Consider the following 24,176-nt stretch of genomic DNA (forward strand, 5'->3'; position numbering starts at 1 on the left):
TTTCAGAAGTATTTTGGCTGTAGAGCAGTGTAATTCTACCATTTCCATCTAGTAATGGACCAATACCATTGTTAGGATTTTTTTTTTTTTTGTTCATAATATACTTGAACTTCTTATTGTCCTTAACTCTGCTGGTCATAGATTTCTCCTTGTGTTCCTTTGCTTCCCATGTCCATTTTCTATACTTCCTAGCTTGTGATTTACATTCATTACTATCAACTTCCCCTTTCTTCCATCTGTTATACATACGTATCTTCTTTCTTTCTTTTTTAAACAGTACCTTCACTTCCCTCTCAACCAGTTTTTTTTGTTTTTTTAACCAATATGGCCTTCTTCCTCAACTATAGGATTGCGACTTTTTTTGGACATTTAGTAAAGTGTTTTTAAGCAATTTCCAATCATCATCCACATTTTTCCGATTAAATTCTTTCTCCCAGTTGCTTTGGCTCATAATTGTTTTCAGCTTTGTGAAACTGACCCTTTTAAGTCACCATTTTTTTATTATTACTGGTCTGGACTTGATAATATTTGTTACGTACAAACAGAATAAAGTCATGATCAGTTGTACTTAAGCTATCATTAATTTTTAGTTCTGTAATCAGTTCACTCTCTCTCTGTCAAGATGATGTCCAATGTAGAATCCACCTGTGGATGCAACATTTTCTGTGTCAGGAAATCATCTATAGTAGTTAGAAATTCCAAGGATGTTTTAGTACTGGCAGCACAAGACCTCCAGCATGTTCCACTCAAACTGAAGTCCCCCAGGGGGTCTCAGCCTTTTTTCCCCCCCTACACATTACAGATAGCTGCATAAGGAGCCAGTCATTCTGTTTCCCTGTGTGATCGGGTGATCTGTTGCAGATACCAATTAATATCCAATCTCATTCTTTACCCGTTAGGACATTGATCCATAAGCATTCAAGATAATTTTCTTTCAGTTCCTGGTGACTCGGAAACAGGTAATGCCATTTTTGCTGAGTACCACTCCCCCACTCTCTTGCCCATTCTATCTTTCCTAAATAGGTTATAATTGATTTTAACATTCTAATTATGTGAATCATCCCATCAGGTTTGAGTAATACCAATTATATTGAATTTATGTTCATAAATGAGCAATTCCATTCTTCTTGTTTGTTACCCAGGCTCCTGGGATCAGTGTATAGGCAATTAAAGAATGTCCTTTACCACCTTGATTAATTTTGTTTCTCAACATCTGGATTTTGTGCTAAATGAGTACTCAATATCTTTCCTCGTTTTACCCTTCCCTTCTGTCATTAATTTAATGCCCTCCTGACTAAATGAAGCAGGCCAGTTTAATAAAACAGGAAGATAGAAATATATTTTTTATTTTTAAAAAGAGAATGTGGGTGGGAGGAAAAATGGAGCACTGGAGGAGGGATTTCCAACCACCAAAACTTGAGTCCTTAGTATAGTGCTCAGTTTTGGAAAAATGTGATCTCAAGACAACTCCACATATGATCTTTAAATGGTGGCATGAGAAAATACACTCCAGACTTCATGAGACAGCTTTATATATACATTGAAGGCTAACTCTGATAAGGGACTTTACAAACTATTAAATACTTTTTAAAAAAGTCCATCTACTATTTAGGCAGATACTGTAAAATACAAATCGGGCACAAACTAAACTGTGTGCAACTGTGCTGCTACATTCTGAACAAGCTCTAACAAAGAGGGAACTATAATGATTTCACTTCATGGTCAATGGTGCAAGATCCTGCTTGCTGCCCGATGATTCATTCCAAAGCTGTGAAAAAAAAAACTTAGAAAATTGGTAACAATTTCAGTGCCAACTAATTAACCATGTACTGTAAGCCACTGCCTACACAGTAACTATCCAAATAAAATCCTGACTCTGGGCTGTGATGCTGTCCAGGATTAGAAGAATTGTGGGAGACACTATTAGCAGAAAGGAAACTATAAGGTAGAAGTTTCCCATTCTGTGGCCCAGTGTCTACCACAATCCTGATATGTATGGGTAGTCGTGAGCAATGACGAGGAGTAGGGAGGAACAGAAAAGTGAACATAAAACATAGGAAAGACCCCACCACCACCCATTTTTGAACTATTAAAATGCAAAAGCAATGTCTGGATCACCACCTGGAGCACCTTTCCCTATGAAGAGACAGAAAGTCCACCTTATAATGTCTGATAGAGACATTTGCCCATGGCTATGTGGCCGGTCTGCAGATCTCTGCAGTGGAAGTCCACAGTGTATTGGCCCATGAGGTTGCCATGGGACTACTAGAATGCGCCTTGATTCCTTCTGGAACAGGCACGCGGGAAGGCTTGTAGATCTCAATGATACATAGTCTCATCCATCTAGAAAGGGATAGTTTGGATACTCTAAGCCCTTGGCATGTCAGGATGAAAGGAAATTAACAGGGAGCCTCATCTTCTTGTGGATTCTGTATGCTTGATTAAAGTCTTCTCCTGACATCGAGGGTATGCCACTGCTTCTCGTATGGATGCTGTATCAATAAGCAGAATGAATGAAATCAGAGGCTCAAAGGGATGAAGGGGTAGGGCTTTCAATCCCAGTGCTAGGTCCCTCTTAGAGAAGATTGGTTGGACCGCTGGCCTGGCCAGTCTGATTGCTCTGAGAAATCCGGATACCTGAAAGTTTTGCGAAGGAGCTAGACCATCCTGTGAATAGTACAATACTTAGAGCTGATACCCAGGATGCTATGGTGCTGGGATGAAGGCTCCATGTGCACCTTTCTGAAGGAAATCCTGAGTAGCCAGAATCCCAGGGTCTCTTGGATCTGTGTTGAGCTCTTGGATATGAACTCAGTCCATGTGGAGGAATAGGCTTTTAGAATGGAAACTTCCCTGGAATGGAATGGAATAGAGTCCTGATAACTTTGGAAGATAGCTGCACTCAGCCTAACACTTCTTTTGATAGCCAGGCTGTCAGATGAAAATTATCCGGGTCTGGATGAAGGAATGGACCTTGAGAGAGAGAGAGAGAGAGCGAGAGAGAGAAAAAAAAAAAGCCACCATCTCATTGGAAATGGCAACTGCGGTTCCAGCTTGTATTCCATCAGATTAGAGAACCAGGGTCTCCTTGGTCAATACAGAGTTAGCACTATTACCCTTGCTTCTTCTTGCTTTATTTTTGGATCACCTTCCCCGGGAGATGGTATGGCGGGAACACATATAGTAGACCTAGAGGCCATCTATGTGACAGAACATCTGTCCCCAGGCATTTTGTTGGAGTCTACTTCCCAGATGAAGAATATTGGCCATTTTGCATTCTTGCAATTACCAACCAGGTCAACTGAGGGAAGGCTGAACATCCATGAGATCAGAGTGAAAACGTCCTGGGTTCAGACATCACTTAGTTCACTCACTTTGAGTCCGCTGAGCCAATCTGCCTTTTGGTTCAGCTCTCTTTCCATGCATATCACTTTTAGGGAAGGGAAAGTCTTGTCTGATCATTCTATTGTCTCCATTGCTTCTGCACATACAGCTACGCTCCTTGTTCCCCTGGGTTGTTTAATATGCGACTGTGGTCATGTTGTCTTGTTGGATCAAGACATGACTGCCTTCTAGGTATCTCTGGAATCTCAGTAAAGCTAGTTTAACAGCTCTGAGCTCCAACAGCTTGATGCTGTGATTCTTTTCTGAGGAGCTCCAGAAACCCAATGTTGTTACTGGTCCCAGAAGTGCTTCTCATCCCTTCACAAATGTTGTTTATTGTGAGAACCGGCAGGTCTGGAAGATACACAGGAAGACCCCTGTGGACGTTCTCTGGGACTGTTCCTGATCTTAGGGGATCAAGCATCTGGTTGGGAACCAGTACCTGGTCTTGCATTTGCTCCAGGAAATGGTCCCATCCTCACAGAAAAAAGACCTGGAGACACCTGATATGTGACCTCTCTCATGGAGAGACCAATATGCAGAAGACCAGAAGGCCCAGTGACTAGAAACACTGCGCTATGGTTGGCCTACATGCATTTGTCTAACATGGATATCAGATCTTGGATCTTCTGGAATCTGTCTAGTGATGGGTAGATCTTCATCACCAATGTCTCTGTCCTCACTCATAGGTGAATTATGTTGGTCAAGGGAATCAGAGCTTTTCCTGGTATTATCGTGAAGCCATGAGCTTGGAGGTGATCCAGAGTCCAGGCTACAAAACTATGCGCTGAGGCCTGTGAGCTGTACCTTGCTGGGACTACTATCAGCTACTTAAGACTCTGGGTGCAAAAGATGGATCAGAAGGAACTGTCATGCTGAGGATTTTGCTGGTTAAGAGGAAAATTAATCTAGCTTTCCTTGGAAACGTCTCCAAATTCCCCGCACTCCCCCAGGGTAACAGTCCTTTCTTGGATACTCTTTGAGTTGGCAGCAACCAGTGGATTGCTGTGCTGGCTTTGACAGCAAGGGTTGAGGCCTCTGTGCAGTCTCAGCTTCTAATTTCTCTAATGTTTTCCCCAATAGCTCCTCACGTGTAATGCACAAGATCCATTTAGAATGAGCCATGACTATTCATGGGTATAACATGACAATCCTGTAGCCACTAAATTAGAATCCACTGCTTATCACAAATCATATCAAGTGTTTGAACAAGACAGGATCCAAGACGTCTCATTCCAAGAACAGATCATATCCCTGGAAGATGAGCCACTCATTTACCACAAAGGAGACTTTCCTTACTAAACATGTGAAAAACCTCTGGTCTGAACAACTATAGCTGAGGTTTTGCAATTGCTGTGCAGCATGTCGTGATTCTTATGGTCTATAGCAGGAGTGACCAACCTGAGCCTGAGAAGGAGCCAGAATTTACCAATGTACATTTTCAGAGAGTCACAGTAATACATCAGCAACCCCATCAGCCCCCCCCCCCCACCATGCCTGCTGGCAGCCCTGCCAATCAGCACCTCCCCTGCCCTCCTGCCCGCCACGATCAGTTGTTTTGCAGTGTACAGGAGGCTCTGGGATGGAGCCCGGAGGAGCAAGGGTGCAGCAGGCTCAGGAGAGGGGAAGGGGCAGGGGCCTTAGGGTAAGGGGTGGAGTGAGGGCGGGGCCTGGGGTTGAGCAGTGGAAAGTTGGCATCTGTAGCTCCAGCCCCAGAGTCAGCACCTATGCAAGGAGCCGCATATTAACTTCTGAAGAGCCGCATGTGGCTCTGGAGCCACAGGTTGGCCACCCCGGTCTATAGGGTCTTTTAGACGTAAGTCCCTTCTGAAGGTGTGACTGTACCTTTCAATGGTGGAGCTACTACTGCTCCAAACTTAGGCTCCCAAAATATATGTAATTTCTTTGTTTTTGTATTTTATTTTATATTATATATAAATTAACATTTTAGTTTAACATTTGGTTTAATCAGGGGTCCTCATTTGGATCTTATGATGCTCTCAAAGGAGGCATCAATAGGAAAACATTTATCATAATGCTAAAAAAGAAAGGTATTTCATTATTATTAATTCAATCCCTTGCAAGCCACTAACTGACATGTCTTGGAAAAGTTCTGTAGGTTTGTTTTTTAGGGTTGTGTGTTTTTTGTTTTGTTATTTGCATGTGTGACAGTTCTCTGCCTGACTATTTTACAGGTGGCCCACACAATAGAGAAGGGGTACCAATACACATGTCTTGACTGTATGAAAGGTATGTGAAAGGCTGCCTGTCCCAGGCCAGCTAAGACCCAAGAAAGTGTTGTATGAGTAACCCAGTGCCACTCCGGGCTTTACATAGTAAATCAGGATAATTTCTGAATACAGGAAGGGACTTCTCACATACCCCTCTGTAATCCGACGAAGACACACCTTGTCACGTGTCTCTGTTATGGTCACATGCTGCCTGAAGTGCTCAAGGCTTTAATGTCAATCAGGGGAGGGGTGGCAAGAGCCATTTTACCCGCCTTTCAGAGTCTGATCCCCTTTCCCTGGCAGATAAGAAAGCGGACGATAAGAAGGCACTTCCCATTCTGCTGTTACCTCAAAATCTTAGTCCTTTTCTCAGGCAGAGCAAGGGTCCTCAAGCTGAAAACCATACAGACACAATTTCCATTAGTCTGAAGCCTGAGGCAGGGCTGCACAGATGGCACAGGCTTCTCTGCATGCCCAGACATACTGCAGAGTTGGGGACGGGGATGGAGTATCATATAGAACACAGAGAAAGATTCTGAAGGAGATAAATCCCAGCAAACCCTTCCTCAGGGGCAGAAGAGGTTTAAACCACTGATTTTCACACCATTTCGCTTATTAATAAATTTACCAGGTGTCTTGCAAAGAATACACTTCCTTTTTCCATTCTGGGACCCGGAGTCTCTGGGTTTTGCAGGACTTACTCCAGAGTATCATGAGAAACCCCTCATTCATGGTGAGAGGAAGGGATCTGAGTAGGAGCCCAGCTTGTCTTCCCAGGGTTTCTAGGACCCATTTTTGGACTTGTGGGGGGGGGGGGGGGAGGATCAGTAGCCCAAAAAGGGTCTTAGCTTTTATGGTGCTTTTTTGCCCCAGGACTCCCCTGGGTCAGCCTCCTCGTTCTCCCTGTTCTATTCTCTCCCCCTGGTTGGGGTTTTTCCTGAGATGGAGTATCAGCTACTGGAGGAGAGGTGAGGGACACAGCAACATGTTGGTCCGACTCAGAGGCCTGTGCCCAAGCAGAGGCCCATGCCCTCGCAGGTGGGAGGTGCTGCAGCAGAGGTTCTGGCTTGCTGTGACCACTGCAATGCTCACATTCCAGTCCAGGAGGCAGTGTGGAGGCTTGAAAACATGCTTTATCTCCCCCCAAAATGGCTAACAACAACAAATCAAGAAGAGAAGGATGAGAGCAAAATACGACACCTAACTGCTGTTGTGGAGGTAGAAGATCTGGCAGCAGGCAAAAGAAAGGATGTGGCTAGCATAAGCTGTGTTGCAGCTTTGAACCGTCTCCAGAAACTGCAGACAAGAGAGGAATAGCTTATAAGTATCAGAATTGTGGGAGAAGCTGAGCATCAAGAACACTTTCATACAATTACTTTTCAACGGAAAATAAATGGTCAAGTGGACATCAAGACCCTTTCAATTTGCCTTACTGTTCTCAAACAAAATCCCACTGAGAGCATGAAAGAATGAGGCTCCATTTATAGATACCCTCTACCAAACAGCAAGATCATATCTCCTGGGAGATGAGAAAGAGAGATATATTATCAGCTGAATGCATTGCATTTAAGTATTTCTTCAAAGCAGAGACCAAGCCTGCAGGGTCAGCTGAGGAAGATTCACACAATTGTGTAACAGCATATTCATACTATACCACACATTCAGAAATTATCTCACTAAGAGGTTTTATACATATATTCGACATGGGAAGCTGGATTTAATCACTGATTGACTACTGATACATTAAGTCTATAAGTGTATTTTTCACACTTCAGGTGAACTGTAAACTATCAAGTTTCCAAGATCACCTAAATTTAAAGATACAGAAAATTTTTTGACATTGTTAATCAAAAAAGGTTAATCCTGTATAAATTCTTAGCGTCTGCACCATTTCTCATGCCACATTTTTCTATGCTTATTCAGTTACAAAAGCTTGACAGAACTTCATTTCAGAAACTTTCATTTCAGAAACCATCAGCCACCATCTTGGGATCTCCCCAAAGAAAGGTATTTCCACAATTCTTCTAAAAATGTCCTGCTACACAATCATAATTCAACAAAGACATGCTCTTAAAAGCTCAAATGCCAAGATGGTACTCTGTTTTACAGCTCCCAACGTACAGTACAAGACAATATTTAGCCTTTCCATATTTTTCAAAGCTATCACCATCAGTTAGGTAAAGGGGTGAAAAATTCAACCTACACATTTAGTGCTTTTGTGAGTTTTATTAGAAGCATGATGTTTGAACAGGTTTATGACTTAATTCATAATAGCCTTACAAATAGGAATTAAGTTTTGCAGGCTCAATGTGGAAATCTGAGGTCTGTCCTACATTATATGGGATACTAATAGGATTGGGAATGTTCACACCAAACCAAGTTAATATGATCCATGGCTGAAAGCCTTTAGTGATTTTGGTAATCTAAGATAAAATAAAAATCCTTTTGATTTAACTAATTTAAAAAATGAGGTAAACAATTCTTGTAGTTCTTATTCATAACTACTTTGAACACAAAAAAAGTTAAGAATTAAGCTTCTTCAAAGTAATATTTAAGGTTAAACTCTTTAGTGAAATATGGTAATTTTAGTGTGTATAGCTGGACATTGTTGCCTTATTTGCTATCAGACAATATTTGTACAGCACTTAGCACAATGGAGTCCTGACCCTGCCAGCCTCTGGACAATACCAGAATATAAATGTTACGTAGACACACAAAACCTAAATTAAAACAACATTAAGGTTGCAAAACAACGTGCTCAAAAGTTAGCAAACACCAGAATTAAAAGTTATGTCTGCAACCTTAATTCGGCCTCCTTCTGTCTATGCATGATACAGTCATTAATTACACAATTACATAATGTTTTTTTCCACAGGAATTCTGCTATATTCAGTGCACAGGATGGACTTGCTCTGGGGATGAACCAGGGCTAGTAAAGAGGACTTGTCTGTAGAACCCCTGCCTCACATATTGCAGAAGTTGGAAGGCATATAGTGAATGAGGCAAGGGATTGCAGGAAGAAAGGAAGGTCTGATGGATAAGGCAGCTGAATGCCATCCTGAAGAATTGGATTGTATCAGTGCCTATGCCACAAAGTTCCAATGTGATACTAGGCAAGTCATTGAAATCAAACTTTTCACAGGTGATCATTGTGTGTTCCTCATTTTCTGGTTGCCTAACTTGAGAGACTGGGTCTGATTTGCAGAAGCATTGAGAACTCAACTGCAATTAAAGCCAATGGGAGCTGTGCTTTGAACATATAAGACTCAGGTCCTCACCTTAAATTGGGCACCCAAAATTAATGCATACTTTTGACATTAATCTTTTTATGTCTCATAGAATCATAGAATATTAGGGTTGGAAGAGACTTCAGGAGGTCATCTACTCCAATCCCCTGCTCAAAGCAGGACCAACACCAACTAAATCGTCCCAGCCAAGACTTTGTCAAGCCGGGCCTTAAAAACCTCTAAGGATGGAGATTCCACCACCTCCATAGGTAACCCATTCCAGTGCTTCACCACGCTCCTAGTGAAATAGTGTTTTCTAATATCCAACCTAGGCCTCCTGCACTGCAATTTGAAACCATTGCTTCTTTTTCTGTCATCTGCCACCACTGCAAACAGCCAAGCTCCATCCTCTTAGCAACCTACAACTACCTGAAGGGGGGTTCCAATCAAATCTCCCTTCACTCTTCTCTTCTGCAGACTAAATAAGCCCAGTTCCCTCAGTCTCTCCTCGTAAGTCATGTGCCCCAGCCTCCTAATCATTTTCGTTGCCCTCCGCTGGACTCTCTCCAATTTGTCCACATCCCTTCTGTAGTGGGGGGGACCAAAACTGGATGCAATACTCTAGGTGTGGCCTCACCAGTGTCAAATAGAGGGGAATAATCAGTTCCCTCGATCTGTTGGCAAGACTCCTACTAATAAAGCCCAATATGCTGTTGGCCTTCTTGGCAACGAAAGCACACTGCTGACTCATATCCAGCTTCTCGTCCACTGTAATCCCCAGGTCCTTTTCTGCAGAACTGCTGCTTAGCCAGTCGGTCCCCAGCCTGTAGCTGTGCATGAAATTCTCTTTCTTCCTAAGTGCAAGACTCAGCACTTGACCTTGTTTAACCTCATCAGATTTCTTTTGTCCCAATCCTCCAATTTGTCTAGGTCATCCTGGACCCTATCCCTATCCTCCAGCGTATCTACCTCTCCCCCCAGCTTAGTGTCATTTGCGAACTTGCTGAGGGTGCAATTAATCCCATCATCCAGATCATTAATAAGGATGTGGAACAAAACTGGCCCCAGGACCGACCCTGAAGCACTCCGCTTGATAGTGGCTGCCAAACAGACATCGAACCGTTGATCACTACCCATTGAGCCCGACAATCTAGCCAGCTTTCTAGCCACCTTACACTCCATTCATCCAATCCATACTTTTTTTAACTTGCTGGCAAAAATACTGTGGGAGACCATATCAAAAGCTCTGCTAAAGTCAAGATATTTCACATCCACCACTTTCCCCATATCCACATAGCCAGTTATCTCATCATAGAAGGCAATCAGGTTGGTCAGGCATGACTTGCCCTTGATGAATCCACATTGACTGTTCCTGATCACCTTCCTCTCCTCCAAGTACTTCAAAATGGATTCCTTGAGGACCTGCTCCATAGTTTTGCTGGGGACTGAAGTGAGGCTGACCGGTCTGTAGTTCCCTGGGTTCACTTTCTTTTCTTTCTTAAATATGGGCACTATATTTGCCTTTTTCCAATTGTCCAGGACCTCCCCCGATCACCACGAATTTTCAAAGATAATGGCCAATGGCTCTGCAATCACATCAGACAACTCCCTCAGCACCCTTGGATGCATTAGATCTGGACCCAGGGACTAGTGCATGTCCAGCTTTTCTAAATAGTCCTTAAACCCAGTTCTTTCACTACTGAAGGCTGCTCACTTCCTCCCCATACTGTGCCTCAGTTGCCCATTTGCAAAAATGAAGACCACCTCCATGGGGTATTACAAATATAAATTCATTAATATTTGTGATGCATTCATATGCTACAGTAATGAGTGCCACAGGAAAGTCCCAAGGAAATAATTCTGTATTCAGATCAGGGTTTGACTAGTGTGCAGTAAATAAGGTACAGTGCATTATGAAGCTAAAACAAAAAATTGAATAGCTGCTCATTAAGTGAGCGTTGTCCATCCTGGACACTGAATGAGGCAGGGGTCCTATCGGGAAAAAAATCATGAAATTAAAGTATCACAATGCAAATGTACATGGGCATGAAATTCAGTTTGCATAGGTAACCATAATTCTGACATTTCCTAACTTTAAGGTTGCAAACTCAAGCACTCAAATGTTCTTTTAACAACTTTCGTGTGTGTAATCTCCCAGGTTTTTAAAAGAGCAAACTGAAGAAAACAAATTCCACTATGTGGAACCACACTGTCCCCTTTATGGGTCATCAGCAGGATTGGAACCTTTAGATCAATGATACACAGATACTCAGTGAGGCTCGGGAGCTGAAAGTGGCTCTTTAATTTGTCTCCTGAGGCTCTTTGCAGTACATGATATTAAAACACTGATTTAATTATTAACCAATCAAGATGCTTTTACTATATTATTAACCAATCGTAGAATACTTGGTCAGTCATTTTGCAGTGAAAATTATATATATAAAAATAGTAAATGAAACAATGAATTCACAATACTGTGGCTCTTTTGGGTAATGTTGATTGCCAATTTGGTTCCTGAACCACTGAGTTCTGAGTATAACTGCTTTAGATATATATCACAGACCTCTACCACTTGAGTTAAAAGAATAACTGACAGTAGTAGGTTGTCATCTTCTACAGGAACCAGCCACTAGAGGGGGATGAAACACTTTGCCAATGGGTACCAACTATAATTGTATCCGATATACTAGACAGGAAAATGGTGTTTTCTCCAATGTTGTAGGCCACAATAAAGTAACAACAGTTATATAGAAGTCTTCACATGGCAACGAAATTGCATGTCTGAATATTTAGACCAGAAGCAGCTTGAGTACATTTTGTTCCCCAGGCCATACTGACACACCTATGCTTGGAGGAGGATGTAATGTATGGTAGACATTGTACATCTCAGACAAAGAGCAAGACTAGGAGGCATGTAGGCAACCTTCATATTTAACTTGTGAAAACAAATGGAGGCTCAAAAAAAAACAACAGGCTATACAAAGAGGAGAGGAGAGGAAAGAATAGTGATTATTCCCACAAAAATCACTTTCAAAAAGGATGGCTGATCAACAAAGATTAAAAGGAACTCTATGTAAACATAGGATCTCTCAACTATTTAATCCGTGCCCTCATTAAATAGTTATGTTGTATAACATTTCCCCTTTAAATACCACATTTACTGTGGGAAGAAACCTTGATAGAACAGGGGTTCCCGAACTTTTGCGGGCACAACCCTATTTTAATGAATTATTTCCCCCCAGGATCTCAGACAGCATGGAAGACATCATTTTGTAGAGCAAAATGGCATCCTCCACACAGCGTGACCTTGCACACACCATACATGTGCGATGTCACGCCGCATGGAGGACGCCATTTTGCTCTGCAAAATGGCGTCCTTCATGCATTGCAACCTCGCATGCCCCATACATGCGAGATCATGCTGTGCAGAGCAAAATATCATCCTCTACAGGGTTTGCCGTGACCCCATCTTCTGATTGCACGACCCCATTTGGGGATGCAACCCACAGTTTGGGAACCGCTGTGATAAAGACATTATGCGACTACATCTACATCAGTGGACAAAGGAAACTAAACAGCCACCCCCTACACATTACGTCACAAATGACCAAGTCACACATTTGAGTAGCTCAATAACGAACCTGCAAATGTATTTAAATAGCTTTCAGATGTTTGAGAAGCCAACAGTCAGTTCTCTAGCAGTCTAATTCAAACCTTTAGTTCAAAATACTCAAATTGTGGAGATTATAAAGTATTAATATACAAGTCAAAGGAAGGAACACTGAAACAAAGGGTTGGTCTACACTAAAAAGTTAGATCAGCATAGCTACATCTCTCCGGGGTGGGAAAAACCCACACCCTCATGAGACATAATTAAGCCAACCTAACCCCCAGTGCAGACAGCACTAGGTTGATGGAAGAATTCTTCTGTCAATCTAGGGACTGCCTCTTGTGGAGGTGGATTACCTACCGTGACAAGAGAACCCCTCTCAACGTGGTATTCAGTGCGTAAACTGAAGCACTAAGCATGACAGCTGCAGCACTGCAGCTCTGCCGCTATACTATTTTAAATGTGGACACAGCCGAAGTTACCTAGTGCTGTAGAGTCTTACAAGCAAATTGGAATACAAATTACAGCTACAGATGAGCCCATATGGAAGATGGGCACAGAAAACTGGGTATGTTTATTTAAACAATTACAGCCCGAGGCTTGTTTTGGGGTGTGTGGAAAAGATGATTTTGGTTTACTTTTTTCACAAATATAATCGACTTTCAAATTACACATCTTCATGTCAAGACACAAACAAGACATGCATTACATGGCAAAACAAAGTGCTCCTTTACTGTTTAGACATATCCAGAATTTGGCAGTACATAACCAAAAAGATTTTTGCAACCTACAATAAAGTGGGTCAGCTAAAATGTTCTATTCATCCTCAAATGTCCAACAGACATGGGAACACCACAACACTGGCAACTTACATTTTGCTCCTTTAGGAAATATTGACAACATTTAATAATGTGGCATTGGTCCCTAAAAGCTTTTTGATATGCTGTACATACAACCTAAAGATTTGTTTAAACTGTAGGCCATTTGCACAAAGCTACTTGCTAAACAGAGTGATTAATATGCAAAGCTCGATCCTGTGAGCATGCCAAAACTTTCACATGATATCTGTGACTGAAATTGTACAGATACTGAATAAACTGGTTAACAGCAGTGTTCCCTTTACTATGAAAAGAATATTCCTCTCAATGCTTACATTTCATTTTCCTTTTAATCCAGCAGAGTCATGATTCTGTACTCTGCCTTTCAAGTACGTAATGAAGTGACACTTGCATAAAAGTGAAAGCAAATATGGGTGCACCACAATGATTGTTGACAAATTTTAGATTTGACAACATGCTTACTGCCGTCATAAATAGTGTCCACAGATTCTACCATCAGGTTTAAACTATACAAGTTAATACCACATGAACAGAATAACTCTGAACTGCTCGGTAGTTCAGATGATTGGCCAGTACTAATTTGGAAAACAAAGCAATAGTGGCATAGTCAGGTTTCAAATTAAATAATTCTGATATGATATATGTGGGAAAGTCTTTATTACTTCCTATATTTAACCTAATTATATTTAATATGCTGCAAATATCTCTATAAAGAGAGAAAAAATTACAATGGATGACATCAAGGCTGGGTAGGAAGGTACTATCACAATTACTACTTTTTGTATCTTTGTTGCTTTATCTAGATTCAGCTGCTGGATTTGTTCACCAAAACACAAAAAAGTTACAAGATCCCTATAACCTCATTATATACCTCCCTTTGTAAGAAGTACATGTAAACAAACACACTTATGAACTGCTATTAATATGGGAACTTTGTTCGCAAGTCAGTTCAGCATCCCTACTGCCTTCAAAACAAGTATTCACCTGTCCTTAATTAACAGGAGGTAAGTGCACACAATGAAAGAGGAAGTCACCTAGTGTTAATCCTATTTGTCAATAGGCTCTTAGTCTTCATGAAGTGGCCAACACTACATTGATCCCAGACACATCAAGTAAATCCATAATTTGTTTTAGATCGCTAAAAATAGAAGTTACTTGGGCATGACCATTTCAGAATCCTTATGACATGATTATAAAGCTATTACGAGAAAGAGGACTCTATATTTAATAAATCATTTTTATTCCAAATTGAAGTGTAAAACATTTACCATTTAGCTGGACTCCAAATGTTTACTCATAGTAATAAGAAAAAACAATTTATGTATGGCATATGACATCCACTTAGCTATACTGAAAATGGGAAGTGGTCAGTTTTTTCCTCTTCTACCTGGTGATAGAGAGGAAAAATGCTTCTTTCAGCCAGTAGATGAGTTTGCTTACTTCAAATAAGCATTGACATTTTAGGAGCTAGGGAGAGAACATGTAATATCTTTAGGGATGACCTGGATCATATTATGGGAAACTAAACATGATTGACAATGTGTATGCACATGCTCCAATCGGAGGATATCTTATGAGGTGGACAATATGGTGTGGAATATAGAGCTCAAGGTTGGGGATTCAGAATGCCCCAAGTTCTGATGTCGGACTTGTCGTGTGACCTTATGAAAGTCCCTTCAGTTCCCTGCCTCAGTTTCCCCATATGTAAGATGTATTTTATTTATCTACCTTTCACAATGTTTTAGGAATCAGTTAATGTTGTGTAGTGCTTTGAGCATTTAAAACCCTATGTAAGTGCTAAATAATATTAAACAAAGAGGAGTTCATGAACTTAATCAGGAAAGCTGGAAGATTTATTAAAAGCTGAGCATATTTGCAATCAATATAAAAGACCACATAATAAAATACAACCAACGATGTGTCAACCTAAACTATGCCAAGTTGACAAATAAGACTCCATCCACTCAAGCCACTAGCCTAAAACAAAAAAGGTAAGTCTTGCAATATTCACAAGTTTGCTGGACTGACTGGGGAAAAATTGCAGAATCATGCTTCCAGTACCCGAATTTTCAAATTTCCATAGCATAAGCAAAAGTGTCCCAGATGACCCTAATTGTCAAGAGAGTGCATAGCCACACTGGGAGAAAAAATTAGCTCAGATCACTAAGATTATCCCCACAGAGGCCTTTATTTTATAATGGAAAGTAATCTTCTAGTAAATGACCCTCCCTCACCGAGCTTTCTTCTGACCCAAAATCCAAGTCACAAATATTTCAAGTTTCTATCTTGTTGGCATAGATCAATGCAATCCCATAGTTTTCAATTCAAAATGGGCTTTAAATTAAAGCACTGTGTTAAGATAGAAAACTATATGGATAAAAGCAATGTTTAACATTCAAAAGACAACTTGCACTCTGTTTAGGGTTAAGATGGTTCCAAATAGAAAAAGGACAAAAATGAACATTCAGCCACATTGCTCTTACCTGTTGGCTCTTGCTCCTTCTTGACTTTTTTGAACTTTTTGGCTCTCTTCCTTCCCTCTGGAACAGACTCTGCGTAGCAATCTGTTTCATCAAGCTCTGTCTCTTGGATTTCTCTCTCTTCCATATCATCAGAGCCAGTTTCCTCTTGAATAGGACTCATACTTCTTTTTCCCATTGTGCTGGTAGCTGTAAAACTGAAATTAAAAAAAGCAAGACAACATGGTCATCCAGATAGAATGAATACAGCAAGAGTATTTAATGAAGCAGGTGGGTCTGGCTGCCGTATACTAAAATTAAAAATATTCATGGGCAAGCTATAAATTTTAGTAATAATGACAGTTCACCATATCAACTGCATAAATTGTCTGGAAAATAATTCAGTCTTAAAATTACCTTGCCGGGTGGAAGATTTGTCTAGCACCAGTGTTCCATAAAAGTCAGATTCACAATTTCATCTTTTTTAGATGCAGAATGATCCGTTCTTTGTGCAAGAATATTTTATATTTTCCCCATACTTTGATCAGGACATTTTTTAGCTCCATAAAAACACTGATTAAACTAATATCAAAGACAACTGTATTTTATGAAGACACTGTAATGGTTTAACATATCTTCAGACTCTGCTACAAAAGCAGTCTCAGGGCAACACCAGTAAAAACTGAAAAATTGATCTATTTGTTATGGCTCTGAGATGCATATGAAATTAACATTCTACATGCTCACTTTTTCATGTCTCCTTTGGATTGTAAGTAATCTGAAGAATATTTGTTGGGTACAAGAGATGAACCCATCAACAATTAAAATCAGGTCTTAAAAAGTAAAGATTTCTGGCATGTAAAATCTATATATAAAAATAAAATTGCACCTTCTCTTGTTCCTCTATAAACTACTTACCCATAGTATAGTCTAAAGGTATCAAGACTTGATTAAAAAACCAAGGTCTGAAGAGAATAATTATAACCACATTTTATTCAGAATGCATTGAAATTATACTGCACAAGACAGTTTCACCTTTTAATTCCACTGTATATTGCCATTAGAGCAAAAATGCTTGGACATAAAACCAAGGTTAGCAAATATGAGTAATGCAGTACTAAAGTAACCTAGCTCAAAGAATAATTACTGTAATGTAATTGCTGTGTATCTGAATATCAGATGTTTGCTTAAAAATATGATGTACATTTTAATGCTTTTTAAACAATCCATTTTAAAGATTATACTAAATTAATGATTGTGAAGCTTCAAGTTTTCTATTAGTTTAAAATGACATCTCACACTGCAATATTCACCAATTCCTAAACAAACACGCTTACATAAATCAAAATGCAACATCTTCATTAAAAAGCATGGTATCACATGGTTTTTTTGCACTTAATGACAAGGAAATATGGCTCTCCAACAATCCTTTAGATGAATTCCTGTTTAGTTGTATTTTTTGGCTTCAAGACGAAATATTTTTTGTAGTGGATTCAGCAGAACTTCTCTCTGAGACTGTCTTCTAATTGGATACCCAAAGGCACTAAAATATGAAATATATGATTAAACATCATGCTCTTACTTCCACTTCTGGGCCACACACACCACCTGGTCTGAATGAATAGCTGGATTCTCCTCTCAATAGTCAGAGAGGAAAGGCCTTCCTTTGGGGTCTCTTACAAGATCTCATTAAGTATCAGGGGGTAGCCGTGTTAGTCTGTATCTACAAAAACAACAAAGAGTCTGGTGGCACCTTAAAGACTAACAGATTTATTTGGGCATAAGCTTTCGTGAGTAAAAACCTCACTTCTTCGGATGCATAGAGTGAAAGCTACAGATGCAGGCATTATATACTGACACATGGAGAGCAGGGAGTTACTTCACAAGTGGAGAACCAGTGTTGACAAGGCCAATTCAATCAGGGTGGATGTAGTCCACTCCCAATAATAGATGAGGAGGTGTCAATCCCAGGAGAGGAAAAGCTGCTTCTGTAGTGAGCCAGCCACTCCCAATCCCTATTCAAGCCCAGATTAATGGTGTTGAATTTGCAAATGAATTTTAGTTCTGCTGTTTCTCTTTGAAGTCTGTTTCTGAAGTTTTTTTGTTCAATGACAGTGACTTTTAAATCTGTGATAGAATGACCAAAGATCTCATTAAGTCACACCATGACTACCATTGACAAACACTTGAAGGCTATTTAGCTACAAAAATTCAGACAGCCAAAAAAGCAGAAGAGAACTATTTACCATATATATCTACTCTCAACATCATAGTAAATCTGGATTTTGAGTATTAGACTAAAACTGAAGTGACAGAAGAGAAGGCAGGACAAGAGGTTTCAGGCATTCAGAAAACTAAGAACCCAACCATGATTTAAGACTTCTTCTAAAAAAATAGCTACCTGTACATAAAAAAATACAACTTCTGAGGAAAAATATTAGTTCCAATGAACAAAAGAAATGAAAGTGTGGGGAAAAGGAGGGATGAGAGAGATTGAATAGTTATGTATTCTGATCCCATAGTTCACAGGGGTACTCAAAGCACTTGGATCTTAGAAGGGAACCTGTTGTCTTTTCACAAAACACGTTTTAAACCAGAATCATGATCCTCCCACACAGCTATGCATGGAAAGAGTTGCTGCAGCAACACAGGAATGTGAGTGCGGCTGCAGCACACTATTACTAGTTTTGGACTGCACAGAGTGAAAAATTAAAAATTCTAGGACCTAATTTCTGCCTGCATATTTCTGGAAGAAACATCAGGTAAGCAGCATAGAGACAGCATAGAGTGCAGAGACCAAAGTGCACAGCCTGTAATAAGACTTGGTAACAGGCAACTTGCTTTCACTATCCCGGTGAAGTGTTCTCATTTCTTTTACAATAACATTTTCTGTTTTTTCAACTTTTTATTAAGACAAAGTTACAACAAAATGTTAACATACTACATCATACATTACTTATTCAGGATCAGGTTAATATTCTAATTATTTGGCTAAAGATTCTGGGTTGGTGGCTGAAGAGCCTTCTTCCTCTGAGTACTCTAAAACGGAAGACCAAATTTCTAAATAACTATTCTCTTTTTGGTGCTGCTCTTGTTTATGTACTTGGTATGAAAGATTTTCTATTAAAAGGACATTTTACTATACCATAATTTCATAGGAGGAGCCTTATTTTTCCAATAATGTGCAACATAAAGTCTAGCTAACAATAAAAATATTGTCATTCTGTTTAAAATGTGTAATTTTTTTTACTGAAGCATTAAGTGATCAGGTGAGGGGATCTCTAGGAAGCTGGAATTTTGTCAGAACATTAATCTCTTTAATAATTTCCTCCCAAAACTATCCAATTTCTGGACAAAATCACCACATGTGTAAGTATGTTCCCCTGTCCCTGAGGCTCCAACAGAGTGCACCACCCTACCAGCAAAAATAGGATTGATCTCCACATGGAGTCAAATGCAATTTTTAAAGAAATTTCTTTGTGCGGTACACAAATTGAAGATGTATATCCCCCTTTCAAATATAGAGACCCTCTCATCCAGAGCAATTGGTTTGTCCAAATCTCTCTCCCATCTTTTCATCTAGGCTGTTTTCTTATAAATATCTTTCAATCAAAACTGTGTGCAGGCAACTGCATGCATGCACGCATGTGTGTGTGTACACATGTATGTATATCAGCTTTATTGCCCTTTTCATAATATTTTTATTTCATATATCTAAGTGTTTGCTCAGCCCTACTGTTTATAATAGGTTAAATTTCCATCTCCTCTTTTACTTTCTTATGCACTTTTCAATCCTGTACATTTACATCTGTCTTACAAACAGAAAGTTCTTGAAGAGAGTTTGGTTAAAGAATTCTCATTTTTGACATATGATGCTTTATTATAATGATCCTCCCTCATTACTGCCTTTCCAGCACCCCAGAGAACACTTTCATTGAGCTCTTCCTTATAATTTTCTTCTAGATATTTCTGGTCATTTTCTTCCAGCTTCTGAATTCTAATGCAGTCATACAACAAAGCTCTATTCAACAACAAGGCCCTTTGTTTTTCCAATGAGTTCCAATCTTTTAATCTAATATATACAGGGGAATAATCAGACTGTGTTATAAACACTCAGATTGGCTAATTTGGTCAAAAAAGATAAAGTCTTAGAAATAAAAATCATGTCAATCCTGGAATGAGATCCAAAAGTAGAGAACGTGTATGATCCTTGATATCTGGATTCATTTCTCACCAGATATCCATCAGATCCTCATTTTTTTAAGTGATGCAACAAATTTGCATTTACTCATCCTGAACACCCTCCATGTACATTGCATTGATCCAGAAGTGGTATTAAGCACCTCACTAAAATCTCTCCCTTGTCCCCCCATCACAGAGTAATATCCTCTTCCATAAAACTTCCTAAATCCCTTAAAAATAAATAAATAACTAAAATAAATAAATAACTAAAGGATAAAACTTGATTAGAAGCCATCAATTTGCTAAGGTGAGAAGTTTATCTTTCAAGGGCTCCTTAATTCAAATATATCCGCCCTATATGTTTGAGCTGTGCTCAACAATAAAAGACACGTTTAACAAAGAATATTGCCACTCCTCTTCTATTAGATTGCTTTGGAGATACATATGGTAGCTGTATCCAAGACGTATTCAGGCATTTATCATAATTTTTTTCAAGGTATTTCCTGTAAATAAATTTGACTAGAAAAATCTTTTCAGTGGCAGAATTCCCTTTTCCTTTTTATTGGATTGTTCATCATTTAGCATTAACAGTCATTACAATATTAAACTCTCCCAGGAGTACCAAGTCTCCTCCTCTTACCCAGAACATTACCTTTTGTTAAAAGTAGTTAGACCAACCAGCCAAATGCCAGGTTTTCATTACATTGCATTTATTCTTTAAATAAGACATTTTAAATGGAGTTCCCATCATACAGACAGTACTCCACAAATATTGTTTTTCTCCTAATTCCTATATTGTTATACCCAGCCTCATTCAGAATTTGGTTTCCTGTAAACTTTTAAATTCTGAGCTCTAATATACTTTTTATTAAAACACATAGTATTTAACATTTGTCTGTGTTCTAGGACAAGAAGCAATGGGCTTAAAATTGCAGCAATGGTGGTTTAGGCTGGACCTTAGGAAAAAATTCCTGTCAGGGTAGTCAAGCACTGGAACAAATTGCCTAGGGAAGTTGTGTAATCTCCATCATTGGAAGTTTTTGTCTAACCTGTTCTTAGAGACCTGTCAGGAATGGTTTAGTTATTATTAGTCCTGTCTTGAGTGCAGGGGACTGGACTAGATGACCTACTAAGGTCCCCTCCAGGCCTACACTTCCGCGATTCTATGATTCTCTTACCCTGCTTCCCTCCCTCTCTATGCAGTCCCTAATTTTTGCCTGGTCCCCTATAGCTGCAAGAGCCGCGTCTCTCCTTACTTCCTCCATGGGAATGTTAATTCCCTGCTGAACTGTTGTTTTGTTTAAAATATTCTTGAAAACCAAGCCTTATCTAATATTAAACATCTTTATAACATCAGCCATTATCTTCGAGTTCACTGATTCTTAAAATTTTCCACCACAGTTGACCCTTCTCCAATTAATATACATTTCTGAATGTTTGTGATAACTCTAAAGTGAAACTTACTTCAACAGGGGAGATTTGGATCTCCTGCCATTTCATTATTAGCTTTGTTTATAATATGAATCAACATTAAATTAATGATATTATATCCATTAAATATACTGTATCCACACAGAGAAAAATATCCTGGATGCTATACAAACTCCATTTATCTATATCCTTTTATCATTATAACCACATGCGTATATGATCCATTATTTATTGTAATAGTTTAGCCCATTTACTAAGGCTGTCGATTAATCTCAGTTAACTCACGCAATTAACTCAAAAATTAATTGCAGTTAATCACAGTTTTAATTGCACTGTTAAACAATAGACTAATTGAAATTTATTAAATATTTTTGGATGTTTTTCTACATTTTCAAATATATTGATTTCGCTTACAATCTAGAATACAAAGTGTACAGTGCTCACTTTATATTATTTATATTACAAATATTTGCACTGTAAAAGTGATAAAAGAAATAGTAATTTTCAATTCACCTCATACAAGTATTGTAGTGCAATCTCTATTGTGAAAGTGCAATTTATCAATGTAGATTTTTTGTTACGTAACTGCACTCAAAAACAAAACAATATAAAACTTTAGAGCCTATAAGCCCACTCAGTCCTACTTCTTGTTCAGCCAATTGCTAAGACAAAAGTTTTTTACATTTACGGGAGATAATGCTGCCCGCTTTTTATTTAATATGTTACCTGAAAGTGAGAACAGGCGTTCGCATGGCACTTTTGTAGCCAGCATTGCAAGGTATTTATGTGCCAGATATGTTAAACATTCATATGCCCCTTCATGCTTCGGCCATCGTTCCAGAGGTCATGCTTCCATGCTTATGACGGGTTCTGCTTGATAATGATCCAAAGCAGTGTTTGTCTGAGCAATTGGCTGAACAAGAAGTAGGAGTGAGTGGACTTGTAGGCTCTAAAGTTTTACATTATTTTATTTTTGAATGCAGGATTTTTTGTACATAATTCTACATTTGTAAGTTCAACTTTCATGATAAAGAGGTTGTCCTACAGTACTTGTAATGGGGAAATGGAAAAATACTATTTCTTTTGTTTTGTATTAAAAAATACTTGTAAAAAATATTTGTAATAAAAAATAAATATAAAGTGAGCACTGTACACTTTGTATTCTGTGTTGTAATTGAAATCAATATATTTGAAAACGTAGAAAACATCCAAATATTTTTTAAATGGTATACTATTATTGTTTAACAGTGTGATTAATTACGCGACTAATTCTTTTTTATTGTGCGATTAATTGCGAATCACTTTTAAATCACACAATTAATTGCAATTTTTTTAATCACTTGACAGCACTACCATATACTAATCTTGTTCTTCTGCATCCAGACTCTTCTCTCATGTCTGTCCTGTTGTCTTGATGTATCTTCTTGACCAGTTCTGGTTGTCTCTGATCTCACTGATTCTCAGTGATTTCTTAGTGACCTGTAGGACCGATTCACATTGTTCTGAGCCCATTCACCTATTCCCACGAACACCTATTTCCCTTCTTTTGGATCCAAGATAGACACATCTGTCCTTCTATTTAAACAACAGCCTAAATGGGAACCCTCACGTATATCTTATATTGTTCTAAGTAGTACAGTCATCAGGTATAGTTCTCTTTGCTTTCAAAGGATTGAGGTTACCAGATCTGGGAAAATCTGTATGGACTGTTTAGGAATAATCACTGGTTCAACTCTCTCCCTCATTACTCTCAGTATTTTAATCCTTGTCTTGATAGAAGGGTAAATGGAAAATCATCTCTCTTAGTCTGGGAGCCTGCTGGGGGGATAGGAAAAGGACTCTAAGCCCTCTCAATATAAATGTGATCTTTATTGCCAATGCATCCAGCAGATTTCTCCCTTCAGTCTTCTCTGGATATCTTTAATCCTTAGAGAACCCAGGAATAACATTTTCCATGTCCTCAAGCTTCAATTCTATTTCTTTTTCTCTTTTTACAGTTATTTGGGTTCTTTCCTCTAGATTAGTAATTCTGTCTGATTGCTTGTTTAATCCTGTTTCCATATCTGATATTTTCCCATTAATCTCATTAATTTCATTTTTTACATCTTTAATGTAAGCCTATAATTCATCCCTCATCTCCTTATTCATCTTTTTGATTTCTAACAGGAGGTCCTTCAGGTCACCCTTAGTGATTGATACTTCTCCACCTGGCTTCAAAGTTAGTTTGTTGGAGGAAGTTACTCTCTTTCGTGACTGTCAACTTTTGGGGGATGGAGGGGAGACAAATCTTTGTACCAGAGGACTGTTTTTTCCTTTCCCAGACATCTAGATCTTCTTGTCTTTCCTTGCTTGTTGTGCCTCTCTCAATACAGTAACTCCTCACTTAATGTTGTAGTTATGTTCCTGAAAAATGCAACTTTAAGTGAAATGATGTTAAACGAATCCAATTTTCCCATAAGATTTAATGTAAATGCGGGGGGTTAGGTTCCAAGGAAATTTTTTGGGGGCAGACAAAAGGCAGTATATACAGTACTGTACTGTGGTTGGGAAGTGCCCCTGGCTTACCTCACACAGGCACAGCCCACTGCAGGCAAGGATGCTAGGAAACACCTTCGCAGAAGCAGCAGCTTCCCCGGAGAAGAACAGGCGACACCTATTCTTCTATGTTTAACATACAGCCGAGAACATTGCCCATGCACAAGGTTCTCACATATTTGTGCCTGATGTAGGACCTAAGGTTCCATGATAGTAGGCAATTATATTTATCCTACAAGACACCTGAACCTAGCTAGTTCTTATTATGCACAAATGCA

The 24,176-nt window shown here is 39.2% G+C and overlaps 1 protein-coding gene across 1 annotated transcript in view; it reads right to left on the reverse strand.

Moving 5' to 3' along the window:
* The window catches only part of PARN (poly(A)-specific ribonuclease), a gene marked incomplete at its 5' end in the record, with an annotated part of 150,712 nt that overhangs the window by 10,814 nt on the left and 115,722 nt on the right, over positions 1–24,176 (reverse strand). The window contains 1 exon segment of the mRNA XM_034783119.1: positions 15,775–15,968. Within this exon segment, the coding sequence (XP_034639010.1) occupies positions 15,775–15,968 (194 nt within the window).

Source organism: Trachemys scripta, chromosome 10, assembly GCF_013100865.1.
Source record: "Trachemys scripta elegans isolate TJP31775 chromosome 10, CAS_Tse_1.0, whole genome shotgun sequence".
Lineage (NCBI taxonomy): Eukaryota > Metazoa > Chordata > Testudines > Emydidae > Trachemys > Trachemys scripta.